This window comes from Prionailurus viverrinus, chromosome A3 (genome assembly GCF_022837055.1).
Source record: "Prionailurus viverrinus isolate Anna chromosome A3, UM_Priviv_1.0, whole genome shotgun sequence".
NCBI classification, from domain to species: Eukaryota; Metazoa; Chordata; class Mammalia; order Carnivora; family Felidae; genus Prionailurus; species Prionailurus viverrinus.
In genome coordinates, this window is record NC_062563.1 from 100795395 (window position 1) to 100812481 (window position 17087).

General features: G+C 42.1%; 1 protein-coding gene across 1 annotated transcript in view; it reads left to right on the forward strand.

Annotated features, from left to right (window-relative positions):
* Positions 1 to 481: 481 nt before the first annotated feature.
* The window catches only part of USP39 (ubiquitin specific peptidase 39), a 34761-nt gene continuing 18155 nt past the window's right edge, over positions 482 to 17087 (forward strand). Inside the window, exons 1-6 of the mRNA XM_047853929.1 lie at positions 482 to 1206; positions 5986 to 6055; positions 8163 to 8257; positions 9019 to 9155; positions 10386 to 10538; positions 16658 to 16883. Of these exons, the coding sequence (XP_047709885.1) occupies positions 939 to 1206; positions 5986 to 6055; positions 8163 to 8257; positions 9019 to 9155; positions 10386 to 10538; positions 16658 to 16883 (949 nt within the window). The 5' untranslated portion in view covers positions 482 to 938. The remainder of the gene's footprint in view (positions 1207 to 5985; positions 6056 to 8162; positions 8258 to 9018; positions 9156 to 10385; positions 10539 to 16657; positions 16884 to 17087) is intronic.

A 17087-nucleotide genomic window follows, 5' to 3' on the forward strand; every position in this document is an offset into this window, starting at 1 on the left:
AGGCTTTTCTTTGTGAAATTAGCAATAGGAAACAGGACTCAGGCTTACTGCTGATGCATCAGAAAATTCAGAAAAACACAAACGCTGACTCCACTCAGCGTTCGGTGTGGAGTCTTCCTTTGCTTTTTGTGTGATAAAATGCTGTGAAACTCCCGTCGCCAGTTGCGTGACCTCAGCTATTGAGCTCCGGTGCCTCAGTTTCCTCATTTGTGAACAAGGTAACTGAGAGCATCTACCTCAAAAGACGTTGTGAGGAGGTAAGTGCCCTGGCAGGGCACAGAGCAGCACCCCGCCACCAGGCAGCCCCAGGAAGACTGCTGGGGACCGGGACACCCCTTCCAGCCGGCGAAGCTCCTGAGCCCACCCTACCCATGTCTTAACTCTCCTTACAGAAGGACTCAGCGCTTGTAGAATATGCATGACTGGTTTTCTAGTCTTTTTTTTTTTTTTTTTTTTGATGTTTACTTATTTATTTTGAGAGAGAGAGCAGCAGCACAGGAGTTGGAGGCGGGAGGGGCAGAGACAGAGGGAGAGAATCCCAAGTAGGCTCTGTGCTCTCAGCATGCAGAACCCGCCGTGGGGCTCCATCCAGCACTGTGGGATCATGACCTGAGCCAAAATCGGGAGTCAGAGGCTTAACCGACTGAACCACCGAGGCGCCCCAACAGCTTCTACACCAATGAAAGGTTCCCCCTCTGTCAGCTGCAAATTTTGGGAAAGGTGGCAGTAGGCCCGCATGGTGTTCTCAGGCCCCGCCCAGACCTAAAGGGACCACAAGAGGTGCAGCACTTCCCAGAAGTTTCTCCAGGGGAAATGTGTCCACAATGCGGACTCGTAGAGAGCCCTGGGCTGGCTAACAGCGCCGCTCCTGATTGGGTGCCTGCCGCGCGCTCTGGCGTGCTTTGAGCTTGCGCAGAACGACCCGGCAGGTAGTGGCAATGTCCGGCCGGTCCAAGCGTGAGTCTCGTGGTTCCACCCGCGGGAAGCGCGAGTCCGAGTCGAGGGGCAGCTCGGGTCGCGTCAAGCGGGAGCGAGATCGGGAGCGGGAGACAGAGGCGCCGAGCTCCCGGGGCAGCCCAGTGCGTGTGAAGCGGGAGGTCGAGCCTGTGAGCGCGCGCGAGGCCCCGACGCCGGTCGTCCCGGCGGTGCGAGTGAAGCGGGAGCGCGAGGCCGACGAGGACTCCGAGCCTGAGCGGGAGGTGCGAGGTGCGCGGGGCTGGGCCGGGCGCGGGTTCCACTCTTGCGTTCTCCTTTTCCTCTCGACTCCCTTTCCTTGGGAGTGAGGGTGGGGGTGGGGCATTCACCCTCCACTCTTGTCGGCGACAGGCCTCCACTGCGTTTTAAGAGGACAGCACTAGTCTTAGTGAAAACCGCACCTTTGATGTTTTAACAACAGTAGAAATAACGGCATCTGCCCTTTATCGAATACCTAACTTGTGCCAGGCGCTGTGCTAATTACTTTTGTAAATAACTGGAAAATCACTTACTAAATTATGTTATCTCCTTCAGTGTTTACCAAACACCTGATTTGTGAGTTCTGTTGTAGTATCTGGAATGTGACCATGTAGCGTCAAGATCCTGAACCCTGGGCACCTCCGCCACACTGCTTTGCCATTCTTTACCTGGACTGAGTCACTGTGGTTTGGGAAAGTGGGTTTTACGTGGCTGTCCCTATGAAAATTAGTGGAGGTAGTTCTGGAGGCTGTGACCTTTGGGAGCCATTCTAACAACTGCTAGTGAGTCTTAACTCCCTTCCATGACTGCAGCCTTTTGCCAGCTTTCTCTGGATTCCTGCTTCGCCTGACACTCTCTGATTCCTAGAGACCTCTTTACCCATCCTTGGCTTCCTTTTAGTGGGCTGCCTTTTCCAATTTGTTGATATCCTACCAGTTGTTAAGTACATTTCCACCACTTGTGAAGCTTTCCCTTTTCACTGCAATTACATTTCCTTCACTGAACTTGAAACTCCTGACTTGAACCTGTTCCTATATACTTGCTTTGTGGAGAGTTAGTAAAAGCCTACTGAAGTAGCAGGTGAATATATCACTATACTTACATGCTAAGGGTGGGATTCATGGGGGGAGTTCCTAGTTCTCCAAGACTTTATAATTCTGTCTTCTGGTCCTGGTTATCTGTATATGATTATATTTTAACATTAACTCTTAAAGTTCTTACAGTCTTCTGTTTGACATATTTTTGTATTACAGAAATACACCTGTCCAGAATAGCACCTTACTCATAGAAAGTGCTTGATAAATATTTTTGAGTAATTAATAATTTCAGGGCATTCTTTGCCCTTCTTAAATACCTTATCAGCTTCTGTTTTTCCTTTCTTTGGAAGAGAAATTGTTTTTTAGGTATCTTGCTTAGTTGTGATAAAGGAGATTATTTTCTTTGGAACAGGCTAGAATCCCAGTTGCTATTCTGGCTTGTCTTCCCCCCCCCCCCCCCCCACCCCCGCCACCCCAACTCCCTTTTATTTTTATGGTGAAATAGATCACAGGTACTAAGATGGATTGAATATAATGCACAATTATAGTTTAAAGAAGAAAGAGCAATCCCTATCAAAATAACACCAGCATTCTTCACAGAGCTAGAACAAACAATCCTAAGATTTGTATGGAACCAGAAAAGACCCCCACTAGCCAAAGCAATCTTGAAAAAGAAAACCGAAGCTCGAGGCATCACACTCTCAGACTTCAGGCTGTATTACAAAGTTGTAATCATCAAGACAGGATGGTACTGACACAAAAGCAGACACTCTGATCAATGGAACAGAATAGAGAACCCAGAAATGGACCCACAAACTTATGGCCAACTAATCTTTGACAAAGCAGGAAAGAACATCCAATGGAATAAAGACAGTCTCTTCATATGGTGCTGGGAAAACTGGACAGTGACATGCAGAAAAATGAACCTGTACCACTTTCTTACACCATACACAAAAATGAACTCAAAATGGATGAAAGACCTGAATGTAAGACAGGAAGACATCAAAATCCTAGAGAAGAAAGCAGGCAAAAACCTCTTTGACCTCAGCCGCAGCAACTTCTTACTCAAGACATCTCCGGACACAAGGGAAACAAAAGCAAAAGTGAACTATTGGGACCTCATCAAAATAAGAAGCTTCTGCACAGCAAAGAAAACAATTAGCAAAACTAAAAGGCAACTGACAGAATGGGAGAAGATATTTGCAAATGACATATCACATAAAGGGTTAGTGTCCAAAATCGATAAAGGACTTATCAAACAACACTCGAAAAACAAATAATCTAGTGAAGAAATGGGCAAAAGACACGAATAGACACTTCTTCAAAGAAGACATCCAAAATGCAAACAGACACATGAAAAAATGCTCAATCAACATCACTCATCATCAGGGAAAGACAAATCAAAACCACTATGAGATACCATGTCACACCTTTCAGAATGGCTAACGTTAACAACTCAGGCAAAAACAGATGTTGGCGATGATGTGGAGAAAGAGGATCTCTTTTGCATTGTTGTTGGGAATGCAGACTGGTGCAGCCACTCTGGAGAAAAGTATGGAGGTTCCTCAAAAAATTAAAATAAAACTACCCTACGACTCAGCAATTGCTCTACTAGGTATTTACCCAAGGGATACAGGTGTGCTGTTTCAAAGGGACACATGCACCCCCATGTTTATAGCAGCACTATCGACAATAGCCAAGGTATGGAAAGAGCCCAAATGTCCATCGATGGATGAATGGTAAAGATGTGGTGTGTATATATATATACAATGGAGTATTACTTGGCAATCAAAAAGAATGAAATCTTGACATTTGCAACAACATGGATGGAACTGGAGGGTATTATGCTAAGTGAAATTACAGTCAGAGAAAGACAAATATATGACTTCACTCATGAGGAATTTAAGATACTAAACAGATGAACATAAGGGAAAGGAAGCAAAAAGAATATAAAAATAGGGAGGGGAACAAAACATAAGAGACTCTTAAATATAGAGAACAAATGAGGATTGCTGGAGGGGTTGTGGGAGGGGGGATGGGCTAAATGGGTAAGGGGCATTAAGGAATCTGCTCCTGAAATCATTGTTGCACTATACGCTAACTAACTTGGATGTAAATTAAACAATAAATAAATTTAAAAATATATATTAAAAAAATAAAGAAGAATGAACATTTACATCCTTAAATTTACCACTTGTCAATAACTGTGAAGGGTTTGAGATTTTATTTGCAAGCTGCCTAATTAGCCTGCTACAGGTTTTTGGATGCTGATGAAGATGGGACTAGTTCCTATAGTGTCATTTCCCATAGTGCAATATGAAGAGGACACATACTCACAGTGGGTGGCCTTACTGGAGAGGAACTCTGGGCTTACAGAACTTAAATCTTTCATAATAGTCTGAATTTGCCTCCCCTTTGCTCTGTAGGGAGACTCTCTGTCTTCTAACGCTGTTTGCTATACAAATATTCTTGACAAGATAGTCCGGAGGCAGACAGTGCCTTTGGTCACAATATGGGCAGAAACATGAGAGACCTATGGAGAATTGTCTCCTAATGCTATTCAGCTTAAGAAGTGGTATGTAACCAGTACCTTAGAAGGTCCTTTAGGCCCCTTCCTAGTTGTATTTGCCTTCCTTGTTTGGGAATTCGCTATTCTATATATTGGAATACTCTTATGTGCTATTTTGATTTTTTTTTCTTTTTTTTTTTTTAAATTTTTTTTCAACGTTTATTTATTTTTGGGACAGAGAGAGACAGAGCATGAACGGGCGAGGGGCAGAGAGAGAGGGAGACACAGAATCGGAAACAGGCTCCAGGCTCTGAGCCATCAGCCCAGAGCCCGACGCGGGGCTCGAACTCACGGACCGCGAGATCGTGACCTGGCTGAAGTCGGACGCTTAACCGACTGCGCCACCCAGGCGCCCCTGATTTTTTTTTCATTTCTACTTTTATTTATTTTTTAAGTTTCTTTGTGTTAATTTTCAAGAGAGAGAGACAGCACAAGTGGGGGAGGGACAGAGAGGGAGACATAGAATGTGAAGCAGGCTGCAGGCTCTGAGCTGTCAGCACAGAGCCCAGTGCAGGGCTCAAACTTGTGAACTGCGAGATCATGACCTGTGCCGAAGTTGGACACTTAATTGACTGAGCCACCCAGGCGCCCTGTATTTTTAGTTTTACTTCATATATGTATCCCTAAGTAGTACTGTGTTTTATTTTGTATTTGGTGTAAATGGAATCATATGTATGTGGTCTTCTGATTTACCTTTTGTTTTTTTTTTTTTTTTTTGCTAACCATATTTTCGAGGTTCATTCAAATAGATATTCATGGCTACATAGTGTTCTATTGGTGATACCAGAATACATTTATTTATTTTATTTGTGGCGGATATTTGGTTTGTTTCCAATTTGGGCCCTTTCAGATATGCTGCTATAAATATTTTTAGTTAAGCACTTCCAGTGTACATGTGCGAAAGTTTCTCTCAGGTTTATAAGTAGAGATTGCTGGGTCAGAGTTCTGCATATTTTCAGCTTTGATCTTGCTGTACTATTTTCCAAGAGGTTGTAACAGTTTACATTCCCACCAGCAGTTACAGGAACATTTCAATTGCTCTATGTATTTGCCAACACTTAGAATTTTCCGATTTTATTTCTTTCCTTCTATGGTAGATATGAAGTGGTGTATTATTGTCCAGGGAAATTTGCATTTTCTTGGTTGCTAAGGATATTTTCCTCATTTTCTGTTGGGTTGTCTTTTATTGTTTCACCAATTTCTTTATGTAATCTGCAAATGAATCGTTTTTTGGTTCCATGAGTTTCACATATGTTCTCCCAATTTGGCACTTGTTCCATTAGTGGGCTTTTTGGTGTATTGCCATGCCTCCTGTGTAGGAGCTCATCCTGTTTAGTTTTTCTCATTTCTGGGTTTCTTTGTACTAGTAGTTCACCGTGAGTACTGGTTTCCCATTTTCACAGCCTGTGATGATTTTCCTTTCAGCAAAGAATGGCCGCGTGGATTCTGAGGACCGGAGGAGCCGCCATTGCCCGTACCTGGATACCATTAACAGGTTAGTAGGACAGGGATGTCAAGGGCAGCACAGAACGATGGAATCTATGCAGGAAGTGCATAGATTTGACTCTATGTCAAATGATCACAAATTTTATTCTTTTTAAAGCTTTCTGCCCAGAAAATTGTGCTTCTTGCCGTATTTATTAATCTTTGTCTTTTAATATAAAGTGTTAGGGGGCATTTTTTTTTTTTAATTTTTTTTTTAACGTTTATTTATTTTTGAGACAGAGAGAGACAGAGCGTGAACGGGGAAGGGGCAGAGAGAGAGGGAGACACAGAATCGGAAACAGACTCCAGGCTCTGAGCCATCAGCCCAGAGCCCGACGCGGGGCTCGAACTCCCGGACCGCGAGATCGTGACCTGGCTGAAGTCGGACGCTCAACCGACTGCGCCACCCAGGCGCCCCTTTAATTTTAAAAAAAAAAAAATTTTTTTTAACGTTTATTTATTTTTGAGACAGAGAGAGACAGAGCGTGAACGGGGGAGGGGCAGAGAGAGAGGGAGACACAGAATCGGAAAGGGGGCATTTTTTTTTTAAGGGTGAGCACATGCATAAAGAGCTTTTAGCTTAGTTTGAATTTGTTTGGTGGACTAACAGAGTGCATAGTGTACTTAAAATGACAGTAGCAAATTTAAATATTTTTTGAGCACTCACTACGTGGTAGGTACTACTCTAGGTGGCTGGAATTCAACAGAGAAAAGAAAAACAGGTATGTCCTAAAACAGAGGTAGTTACCTCATCCCTGTTTCTTTTCTTTGATTCCAGATGGCATCTTACAATGCTTTTCAACTTATGCTCTAAGGTTGTAGTGCTAATAGAAGTTTTCTTAGTGGAGTTACTCTTTATTTTTTTTTATTTTTAATTTTTTTTTTTTAACGTTTATTTATTTTTGAGACAGAGAGAGACAGAGCATGAACTGGGGAGGGTCAGAGGGAGAGAGAGGGAGACACAGAATCTGAAATAGGCTCCAGGCTCTGAGCTGTCAGCACAGAGCCCGACGCGGGGCTTGAATTCACGAACCACGAGATCATGACCTGAGCTGAAGTCGGAAGTTTAACCGACTGAGCCACCCAGGCGCCCTGTGGAGTTACTCTTTATAAGGGCTATCTGTTGTGGCAGGCACAAGCCATTTATGGCTAATGACTTGAAACATGGCTTGAGGAACCAAGTTTCAAATTTTATTATTTTTTTTTAAATGTTTATTTTTGAGAGAGAGAGAAAGAGAGAGCACTAGAGCATGTGCACAAGTTGGGGAGGGGCAGAGAGAGAGGGAGAGAATCCCAAGCAGGCTCCACACTGCCAGTGCAGAGCCCGACCTAAGGCTTGAACCCATGAACCGTGAGGTCATGACCTGAGCACAATCAAGAGTCAGATGCATAACTAACTGAGCCACCCAGGTGCCCCAAATTTTAATTATTTAGAAATTTCAGTATCAACTTGTGGCTCTTGCTTCCTTTAATGGACAGTATAGCTTCACTGGGACCAGTAACAATTAATTAGAGTTAATATTTGAGGAGAAATCTCTTTGTCACCTTTGGATTCAATAAAAGTAAAGTTTTTTTGTCCCTTAACCTGCCTGGTACTCATATAGCATTACTTTGCCGTTGAATAAGTAGATTGATTTGTAGGTATTCTCCTAATATTCAGGTTTCCCATTTACTTTTATGGACAAAAATAGGTTTTTCTTCTATAAAAGGGTTTGTTCACTCTTGATATCCTTCCACCCCCAGCCTTTTAATTTGGAATGCTGTTGAGGTCCTGTCACTTTAGTCCTACTCGTAGCTTTTCCTCCAGAGAAAGCGACTGCAATGAAAGGTTCTCTACTGGTTGTAAATTTAAAAAAAAGAAAAAAGATGGTCGCTGGCATTGTGTGTCTAGTACAGATACTTTGACACTGCTTTGGGACTTGGTGGGTGAGGTTGCTATAGTAAATGTTGAGGAGAGGAATAGTTAATGTTTCTCACAGTTTATAGAAGGTTGTTGAACTATCTCTGAAGGATGCTATGTGACATTGTGCAGTGTGGAGCCAATGCTGCTTCTCTTGAGTGCTTTCCTAGACCTCTGTCCCTATTAATTGTTTTTTTCTTTGGTTTGGTTATTTTAGGAGTGTGCTGGACTTTGACTTTGAGAAACTGTGTTCCATCTCCCTTTCACATATCAATGCATATGCCTGTCTGGTGTGTGGCAAGTACTTTCAGGGTAAATAAGCATTGTGCATTTTATTTTATTTGTTTTAAATGTTTAAACAATGTTTATTTGTTTTTGAGAGAGAGAGAGAGGGATCTTGAGCTGGGGAGAGGCAGAGAGAGAGGGAGAGAGAGAATCCTAAGCAGGCTCCATGTTGTCAGTGTTGAGCCCTATGTCGGGGCTCGATTTCATGGACCGTGAGATCATGAGCTGACCTGAGACCAAGAGTCAGATGCTTAACTGACTGAGCCACCCAGGCTCCCCAGTGTTGTGCATTTTAAACTTGTGAAATTTTCAGCGCCAGCTACAGGTCTCCTCTAGAGAGATTTTTTTTTCTTCAGTTTTTAATGTTTATTTTTGAGAGAGAGAGACAGAGCTCAAGCAGGCGAAGGGCAGAGAGGGAGGGAGACACAGAATCTGAAGCAGGCTCCAAACTCTGAGTTGTCAGCACAGAGCCTGATGTAGGGCTTGAATCCATGAACCGTGAGATCGTGACTGAGCTGCGGTCGGACGCTTAACCAACTAAGCCACCCACCCGGCCCTCTCTAACCAGTGTCTTAATGCCATCCAAGGAATAAAGTACTAATGTGCTATTCTTTCTTGCTAACTTTTGTGGTGAGAAAAGTTCATGTAGGAGATTCATTGCACAGATGGTGTAGTACTTTGTTTTTGCCAATATTAATACATTCCAGTACAAAATACTGAAGGAAAATCAAATCTGATTTGTCTCTCTCTGGCATCTGCCCTACACTGCCTTTCATTCTTCCCTACAGGCCGGGGTTTGAAGTCTCATGCCTACATTCACAGTGTCCAGTTTAGCCACCATGTCTTCCTCAACCTCCACACCCTCAAGTTTTACTGCCTTCCAGATAACTATGAGATCATCGATTCCTCGCTGGAGGATATCACAGTATGTATCCAGGAGGCTGGTTTGGAACTAGTTCTCTTGGGGACCAGCCTAGGGCTCCTGGGGATTTGCCTGCCCCGAGGTTAGGGAAGAATCTCCATTTCTCGGGCTTGGAGAGGCTTCTTTCCCTTTGGGAGCAACAAGAGAGACCTTAGTAAGAAGGTCTGGATTCATAATTGTGGCCTATGGTCTGCAATCTAGTGGCTGTTTCTGCTTCTAACATTGTGGGTTAGGACTAAAGAAATGCAGCTACTTTCTAATTGGGGTGAAAGCATTTTTGTGAAGTATATTACCTTCCACACTTTGGAGGAAGGATATGAATTAGGCCTGGTGTAGGAAAGTGGATACCAAGCTGCATACCAGCTCATGACTACTTTTGATATGATGCAGCCCAAATGGCCAGTGCCTCCCATCTGTGGGCTCTGGTGTGTGATCTGTGCCAAGAGTCATTGTACTTAAGAGATCATAGGAAGTCTTCTTGGGTTTGATTAATGTTGGAACTATTGATTATTGTTTATTTTTTAGCAAGTGTCTGTGTATTCATGCTGAATGCTTTGTTCATTTTTAAGGAAAGCTTAGTGTCGAGTGTTTGAAACACTATGCTACTTTTATAAATTTTATATGCCTGTTAATAGTTGAGGTTAAAGTAGTTATGGATGGTAATTAGAGAGAGGAACTGAAGTAAGTACAAGGTCCCCAAGAGACTTAGTAGAGACCTCTCTGCAGCCCTTTATGTGATGACCCTTATAGGTTTAGGACCGGGGAAGGTTCTGCTCCTGCCCCTCCAGCCATAGGGAGTATTAGATCTCAGATTTGCACAGAGGTGGGGAGGCATTCCTGCTTCTGTGCTGGGTCCGTACCAGTCCTGTGTGAGGTTTCACCCGACACTCAGACTCCTGCTGCCTGCAGAGACGTGTGTGTCCTCCGGTTTTGGACCGTTGTTTATCATGGAGTTGGCCAGATGTGAGGTCTGAAGAAAGACCTGGGGATTCAGTGATTTTGGGTTAAACACAGAGATCCCCTTCTAGATTAGTAAGGAGAGGGCCTGTTCAATGTTACCTCAGCTTTTATACCTATTGTTGGGAGCTCTTTGGTTGGGAGCCCTTTGGTTGTGTGATGAAACATTCATGACCAAAGTATTTTTTGTTTTTGACAAAAATTGCTATTTCACATTGCTCTTGTGAACTCCGTAGACAGTCCTGAAACATCTTGGAATTTTCTTTTGCTTTGCAGTATGTGTTGAAGCCCACTTTCACAAAGCAGCAGATTGCAAACTTGGACAAGCAAGCCAAATTGTCCCGGGCATATGATGGGACCACTTATCTGCCGGGTATCGTGGGCTTGAATAACATAAAGGCCAATGACTATGCCAACGCTGTCCTTCAGGTAGGATCAAGATGGGAACAGTGATGGGGAGAGGAGGTAACCTGAGAACACTGTGAAGGTCAGCCAAGAAGTGACTGCCTTCTGGTAGAGTCAAATGGTACCTGGAGACACCAAGTCTTGCTGAGGATTCTACTTAACTATTTGCACCAAACATAACATTCCTATGTCTGCTCAAAGGGCTGTTGCCCGATGGTGAGGCTTTTTCTAGCCTCTGGGCTCATGGCCTCTGTAGTTTTCAGGGAATGAAGGATAGAATGAGTGTGTGGCCTGGCAGTACCGAATAAGAAACACATGTGTTAGATGATGCATCTTTTCTTTTTTTAATAGCGCAGATGTTCCTTGTGCTGGCTATCTGAGGTCTTGATCCTGCTCCTCTGCTTAAGCTCCAAAGTGGGGCATACAGAAAGCCAAAGTTCTCCTGTTTGCAATTAAGTTTTGTTTTCTAAAAAATTAACGAGTTGGGGTGCTTGGGTGGCTCAGTTGGTTAAGGGTCCGACTCTTGATTTTGGCTCAGGTCATAATCTCACAGTTCGTGGGTTTGAGCCTTGCATTGAGCTCTGTGCTGGCAGTATGGAGCCTGCTTGGGATTCTTTCTCTCTCTGTCCCTCCCCCACTCTCTCAAAAATAAATAAACATTAAAAAATTATATGAGTATTACGTATACATTGTAGAAAAATTGGAACATGTTAGTAAGCACAATTAAGAACATTAACAATAATCTTTCGTTGACCACACAAATTAATTAAAATTTATAAACATAAACACTTAAGGGATGGGTGGAAGATGTAGAAAGTATAAAGAATGAAGGCTTCATTCTTTCCTTTCTCTAGTACTCTGTCCTGCTTAAAATGTATGAAATCAATACAGGCACACGTTATTTTATTGTGCTTCACTTTATTGTGCCTCACAGACATTGTGCTTTTTACAAATTGAAGGTTTGTGGCAACCCTGTGTCAAGGAACTCCTTCAGCACCATTTTCCTGGCAACATTTGCTCACTTCGTGACTATGTCACATTTTGGTAATCCTTGCAATGTTTTAGGCTTGTTACTATACATATAAAATATACGTATATATGTATATGTACTGTGTGTATGTATGTGGTCATATGCATATACTATATATGTATATGTATATTTTGTAGCTTATTTATTGGAGGGGGCAGGGCAGAGAGAAGAGAGAGAATTCCAAGCAGGCTTTGCAGTGTTAACACAGAGCCTGATGTGGGACTCATACCCACAAACTCATGAGGCCATTACCCGAGCCAAAGTCAAGAGTCGGATGTTTAACCAACTGAGCCACCCAGGCACCCCTGTTAATTATATTTGAATTCCTGCAATTTCATGGTAAAACTTTAGTGGATGAGGAGTTGCTTCTTATGTCTGAGCAAAGAATGGGGTTTCTTGAGATGGAATCTACTGGTGAAGACTCTGTGAGGATTGTTGAAATGACAAAGGATTTGGAATGTTACATAAACTTGGATGACAAAGCAATAACAAGGTTGGAGAGGATTGACTCCAATTTTGAAAGTTCTGCTGTGGGTAAAATACTAACAAACAGCATCACATGCCAGGGAGAAATTGTTCATGCAAGGAAGAGTCTGTTGATGCGGCAAACTTCATTGTCGTCTTGTTTTAATAAACTGCTGGAGTCACCCCGGCTTCAGCAACATGATCAGTCAGTAGCTATCAGCATGGAGGCAAGACCCTCCACCAGTATAAAGATGACTCACTGAAAGCTCAGATGTTGGAGGGCATTTGGGCTGCTCAGTCAGTTCAGCATCTGACTCTTGATTTCAGCTCAGATCATGATCTCACAGTTGCTAAGATCAGGCCCTGCATTAGGCCCTGCGTCAGACTCTGCACTGACAGTACAGAGCCTTCTGGGGATTCTCTCTCTCTCCCTTTCTCTTTCTGCCCCTCCCCCTTGTGGGTGCACATTTGCTCGCTCTCTTAAAAAAAAAAAAACTCAGATGATAGCATTTTTTTAGCAATAAAGTAATTTTTTTTAACGTTTATAGATTTTGGAGAGTGGGGGAAGGGCAGAGTGAGAGAGAGAGAATCCCGAGAAGACTTCACACTGTCATCGCAGAGTCCTACTCCGGGTTTGGTCCCATGAACCATGAGATCATGACCTGAGCCGAAATCAAGAGTTGGGTGCTTAACCGACTGAGCCACCCAGGTGCCACTAAATTACTTAACTTAAAAAGTATTTTTAAATTAAGGTATGCACGTTGTTTTTTTAGACATAGGCTATTGCACACTTAATAGACTATAGTATAGTAGAAACATAACCTTATGGACTGGGAAACCAAAAAAATCCCTTTGACTCTCTTTATTGTATTATTAGCTTTATTGTAGTGGTCTGAAACTGAACCTGTAATACCTCCGAAATATGCCTGTACATATTCTTGTTCAGCATCTTTAATGATTACATGTTAATTCAGTTTGTGAATGAATTATAGTTTATTTAACCATCATATCTTGTATTAATGCATTTAGGGCCTAGATTCTAGGCTGTAGGCTGTTTGTAGCAATTTACAAACCCATCAGCAACACAAAAGAGAGTTCTTCATCTTGCATTGTGTCTGTTACACTTACTTTTTTCCCATTTTGATACATTTAACCTACCTTTTGTTTATTCACTTCTAAAGTTGATTACTTGTATTTTTTCAAGTGTTGATGGGCCATGTGCTCGTTTTTCTGTTGGTAGTTTATTTTGCTGAACTCTGAAAAATATGTATTAGCGTTTTTCTGTTATATATGTTGCAAAGATTTCCTTCTAGTTCTTATTTGGCCTTTAAACTTTGATTATGGTATTTTTGCATAAAGAATTTGGATAAAAAATTATGAAAGTGTATCTGTCAGTTTTGGCATCTGCCACTGATGTCATACCTAGACCCTGGAAAGGTTAAATGCTTAAGTAGAGAGAAAAAGACTTACAGGTTGAACAGATGGGATTTGAACATGGTCAGTACAGTTAGCCTTGGCTTTGTGAGGGGTTTTAGTTCCCATAGGAAGTTTTTATTTTTAAAATAAGTAGACGAACAAATCCTCTGTGATATAATTGCCACTACAATGGGATTGAATGGACGAAGTATTCCATCTGGAGGCTGAATGATTTCCGTCTGACACATACTTTTTTGTATTGTTGCTGAAAGCAGAGAGCAACCTCTCTCCACAGCTTGGATAAGTGAGAGCTAGGATGAACTTTGTCCATACTTCTTTCTTTCTTTATTAATTTATTTTTGTAAAGTTTATTTATTTATTTTGAGAGAGACAGAGAGTGCATGTGTGCACACATGTGCAGGGGAGGGCGAGAGAGGGGAAAGGAGAGAGAAAATCCCAAGCAGGCTTCACCCTGTCAGTGCGGAGCCCAACATGGGGCTCGAATTCACAAACTGAGATCATGACCTGAGCCGAAATCAAGAATTCAACGCTCAACCGACTGAGCCACTCAGCCCCCATACTTCTTTCCTTTAGCAGCCTTTTTTTTAGTAATTAACCCTTTAGTAAAAAACCCTTTTTTTTAGTAATTATTCTCTAGGCATGAAGTCCTTGTTTATTTAGGTGAGCTAAGCTTGTAGGGGCTTTCCCAACCACCTCTGTTGCAGTATTCCCTGTGTCCTGAGTTTGTCTTCCTCTAAGATGCCTAGGTTTATTGTATTTAGCAGAAACCTCTATCCTCCTTTCTAAACGGATTACCTTGCCAAAGAAAGTTGTGCTCATAGTAAGCACAGTGCTGTTAAGGATTCACAAACCCATCAGGAGGGACCTGTAGGGAGATGGCATTTATTTAGGGTCTGTTCTGTGGTTTCCCTCCCAGTTTTGTAGCTCATACTAATGAGCTTTATTTCTTCCTGAACCAACATGGCTAGTCTTTATCTTTCTTTAATGAGGTAAAATTTATTACTATTATTATTATTATTACTATTTTAATTTAAATTTTAGTTCACATACAGTGCAATATTGGTTTAAGGAGCAGAATTCAGTGATTCATCAGTTACATACAACACTCAGTGCTCATCATAGCGTGTGCCCTCCTTAGTACCCATCTCCCACCCACCTCCCTCCATTACCCATAGCTTGTTCTGTATCATTAAGAGTCTCTTGTGGTTTGTTTCCTTCTCTTCACCCCCCTGCCCTGCCCTGCCCATTCCCATATGTTCATCTGTGTTGTTTCTTAAGTTCCACATATGAGTGAAATCATATGGTATTTGTCTTTCTCTGATTGACTTATTTTGCTTTGCATAATACATTCCAGCTTCATCCACGTCATTGCAGATGGCAAGATTTCATTCTTTTTGATGGCCAACAAATACTTCGTTGTGTTTATATACACCACATCTTCTTTTTTTTTTTTTTTTTTTAATTTTTTTTTTCAACGTTTATTTATTTTTGGGACAGAGAGAGACAGAGCATGAACGGGGGAGGGGCAGAGAGAGGGAGACACAGAATTGGAAACTGGCTCCAGGCTCTGAGCCATCAGCCCAGAGCCTGACGCGGGGCTCGAACTCCCGGACCGCGAGATCGTGACCTGGCTGAAGTCGGACGCTTAACCGACTGCGCCACCCAGGCGCCCCACACCACATCTTCTTTATTCATTCATCAATCGATGGACATTTGGGCTCTCTCCATAGTTTGGCTATTGTTGATAATGCTGCTGCTGTATACATTGGTGTGCATGTACCCTTTTGCATCTGTATTTTTGTATCCTTTGGGTAAATAAATACCTAATGGTGCAATTGCTGGATTGCAGAGTAGTTCTGTTTGGTAAAATTTATTTTTGTTCTCCTAAACCTTTTGGCCATTTTTGATCATAACAGAATTAATCACTTTTATATATATGTTCATTTTGTATCATTTTTATATATAATTATATTCATTTTTGTTATTTTATTTTATATTTATTTATTATCACTCTTTCAATAAATACCACACTTGGGAAAAACACCAAACTTTATTAAGATGACTTTCATGTTATTTAAAAAAATTTTTTTTAATGGTTTTATTTATTTTTGAGAGAGAGACAGTTACTAGTAAGGGAGGGACAGAGAAAGAGAGAGACACAAAATCCAAAGCAGACTCCAGCGTCTGAGCTGTCAGCACAAGAGCCCAACACAGGGCCTAAACTCGTGCATGGCGAGATCATGACCTGAGTCTAACTGAAGTTAGATGTTTAACCAACTAAGCCACCCAGGCACCCCATTTTTTTTAAAGTTTTTTTTTTAATGTTTTTATTTGTTTTTTAGAGAGAGAGACAGAGTACTAATGAGGGAGGGACAGAGAGAGAGGGAGACACAGAATCTGAAGCAGACTCCATGCTCTGAGCTGTCGACACAGAGCCCAGATTTTAATGTGCATTTGAGAGATGGGAGAAGTTTGGCCTCCAGATAGTTATCTCTGCCCTAGCCAAATGGAATGTTTGGATTTCTAGCTTTTAATTCCTATGAATGCAAATATAGTCACAAACCTAATTAGAATAAATGAAGGAAATTATTAAATAAGTTGGTCAGTGAATAGGGACTTGAATTCTTTTTTATAAAAAATTATTTATTTTTAGAGCGAGAGAGTGCACAAGAGAGGGAGACAGAAGGGGAGAGAATCTTAAGCAGGCTCCATGCTTAGTGCAGAGGCTGATGCGGGGCTCAATCCCATTACCCTGGGATTATGATCTAAGTTGAAATCAGGAGTTGGATGCTCATCCAACTGAGCCACCTAGGTGTCTAAATACTTTTTTTCTTTTTTTTTTTTTTTTAAACTTCTTGGTTGGGTTGCCTGGCTGGCTCATTTGGTGGAACGGGTGCCTCTTGATCTCAGGGTTTTAAGTTTGAGCCCCATGTTGGATATATAGATTGCTTAAAAAAATTCTCTAAAATAAAAAAAAATAAATAAATAAAAAACTTCATATCCAAAACAAAGTATCTGCACAACTGGACTTTATGTGAAACTTAGTACAGAGGATGTTTCTATAATAATGTGAACTTTAAACCTAAGCATTTCCTTTTGACTCTTTGAGGCCATCACAGGCCTGGTTCTGTAAGAGCTTGGCTCCCAGGGTTGTGCGTGGGGGCCCTTTGCAGGGGCGCTGGATTAATTGGCTGAAGTATTTGACTTCCAGGCTTTGTCTAATGTTCCTCCTCTCCGGAACTACTTCCTGGAAGAAGACAATTATAAGAACATCAAGCGTCCTCCAGGGGATATCATGTTCTTGTTGGTCCAGCGTTTTGGAGAGCTGATGAGAAAGCTCTGGAACCCCCGAAATTTTAAGGCACACGTGTCTCCCCATGAGATGCTTCAGGCTGTTGTCCTTTGCAGCAAGAAGACCTTTCAGATCACCAAGCAAGGTAAGGAACAAGTCATTCATATTTTGTCTTTTTTTTTAAACCTTTTTTTTTTTTTTAAATGTTTATTTTGAAGGAGAGAGAGAGAGCGCACAAGCGTACGAGCATGAGTGGGAGGAGGGGCAGACAGAGGAGGAGACACAGATCCGAAGCAGGCTCTGGGCTCTGAGCTGTTAGCACAGAGCCCAGCGCGGGGCTGGAACTCAT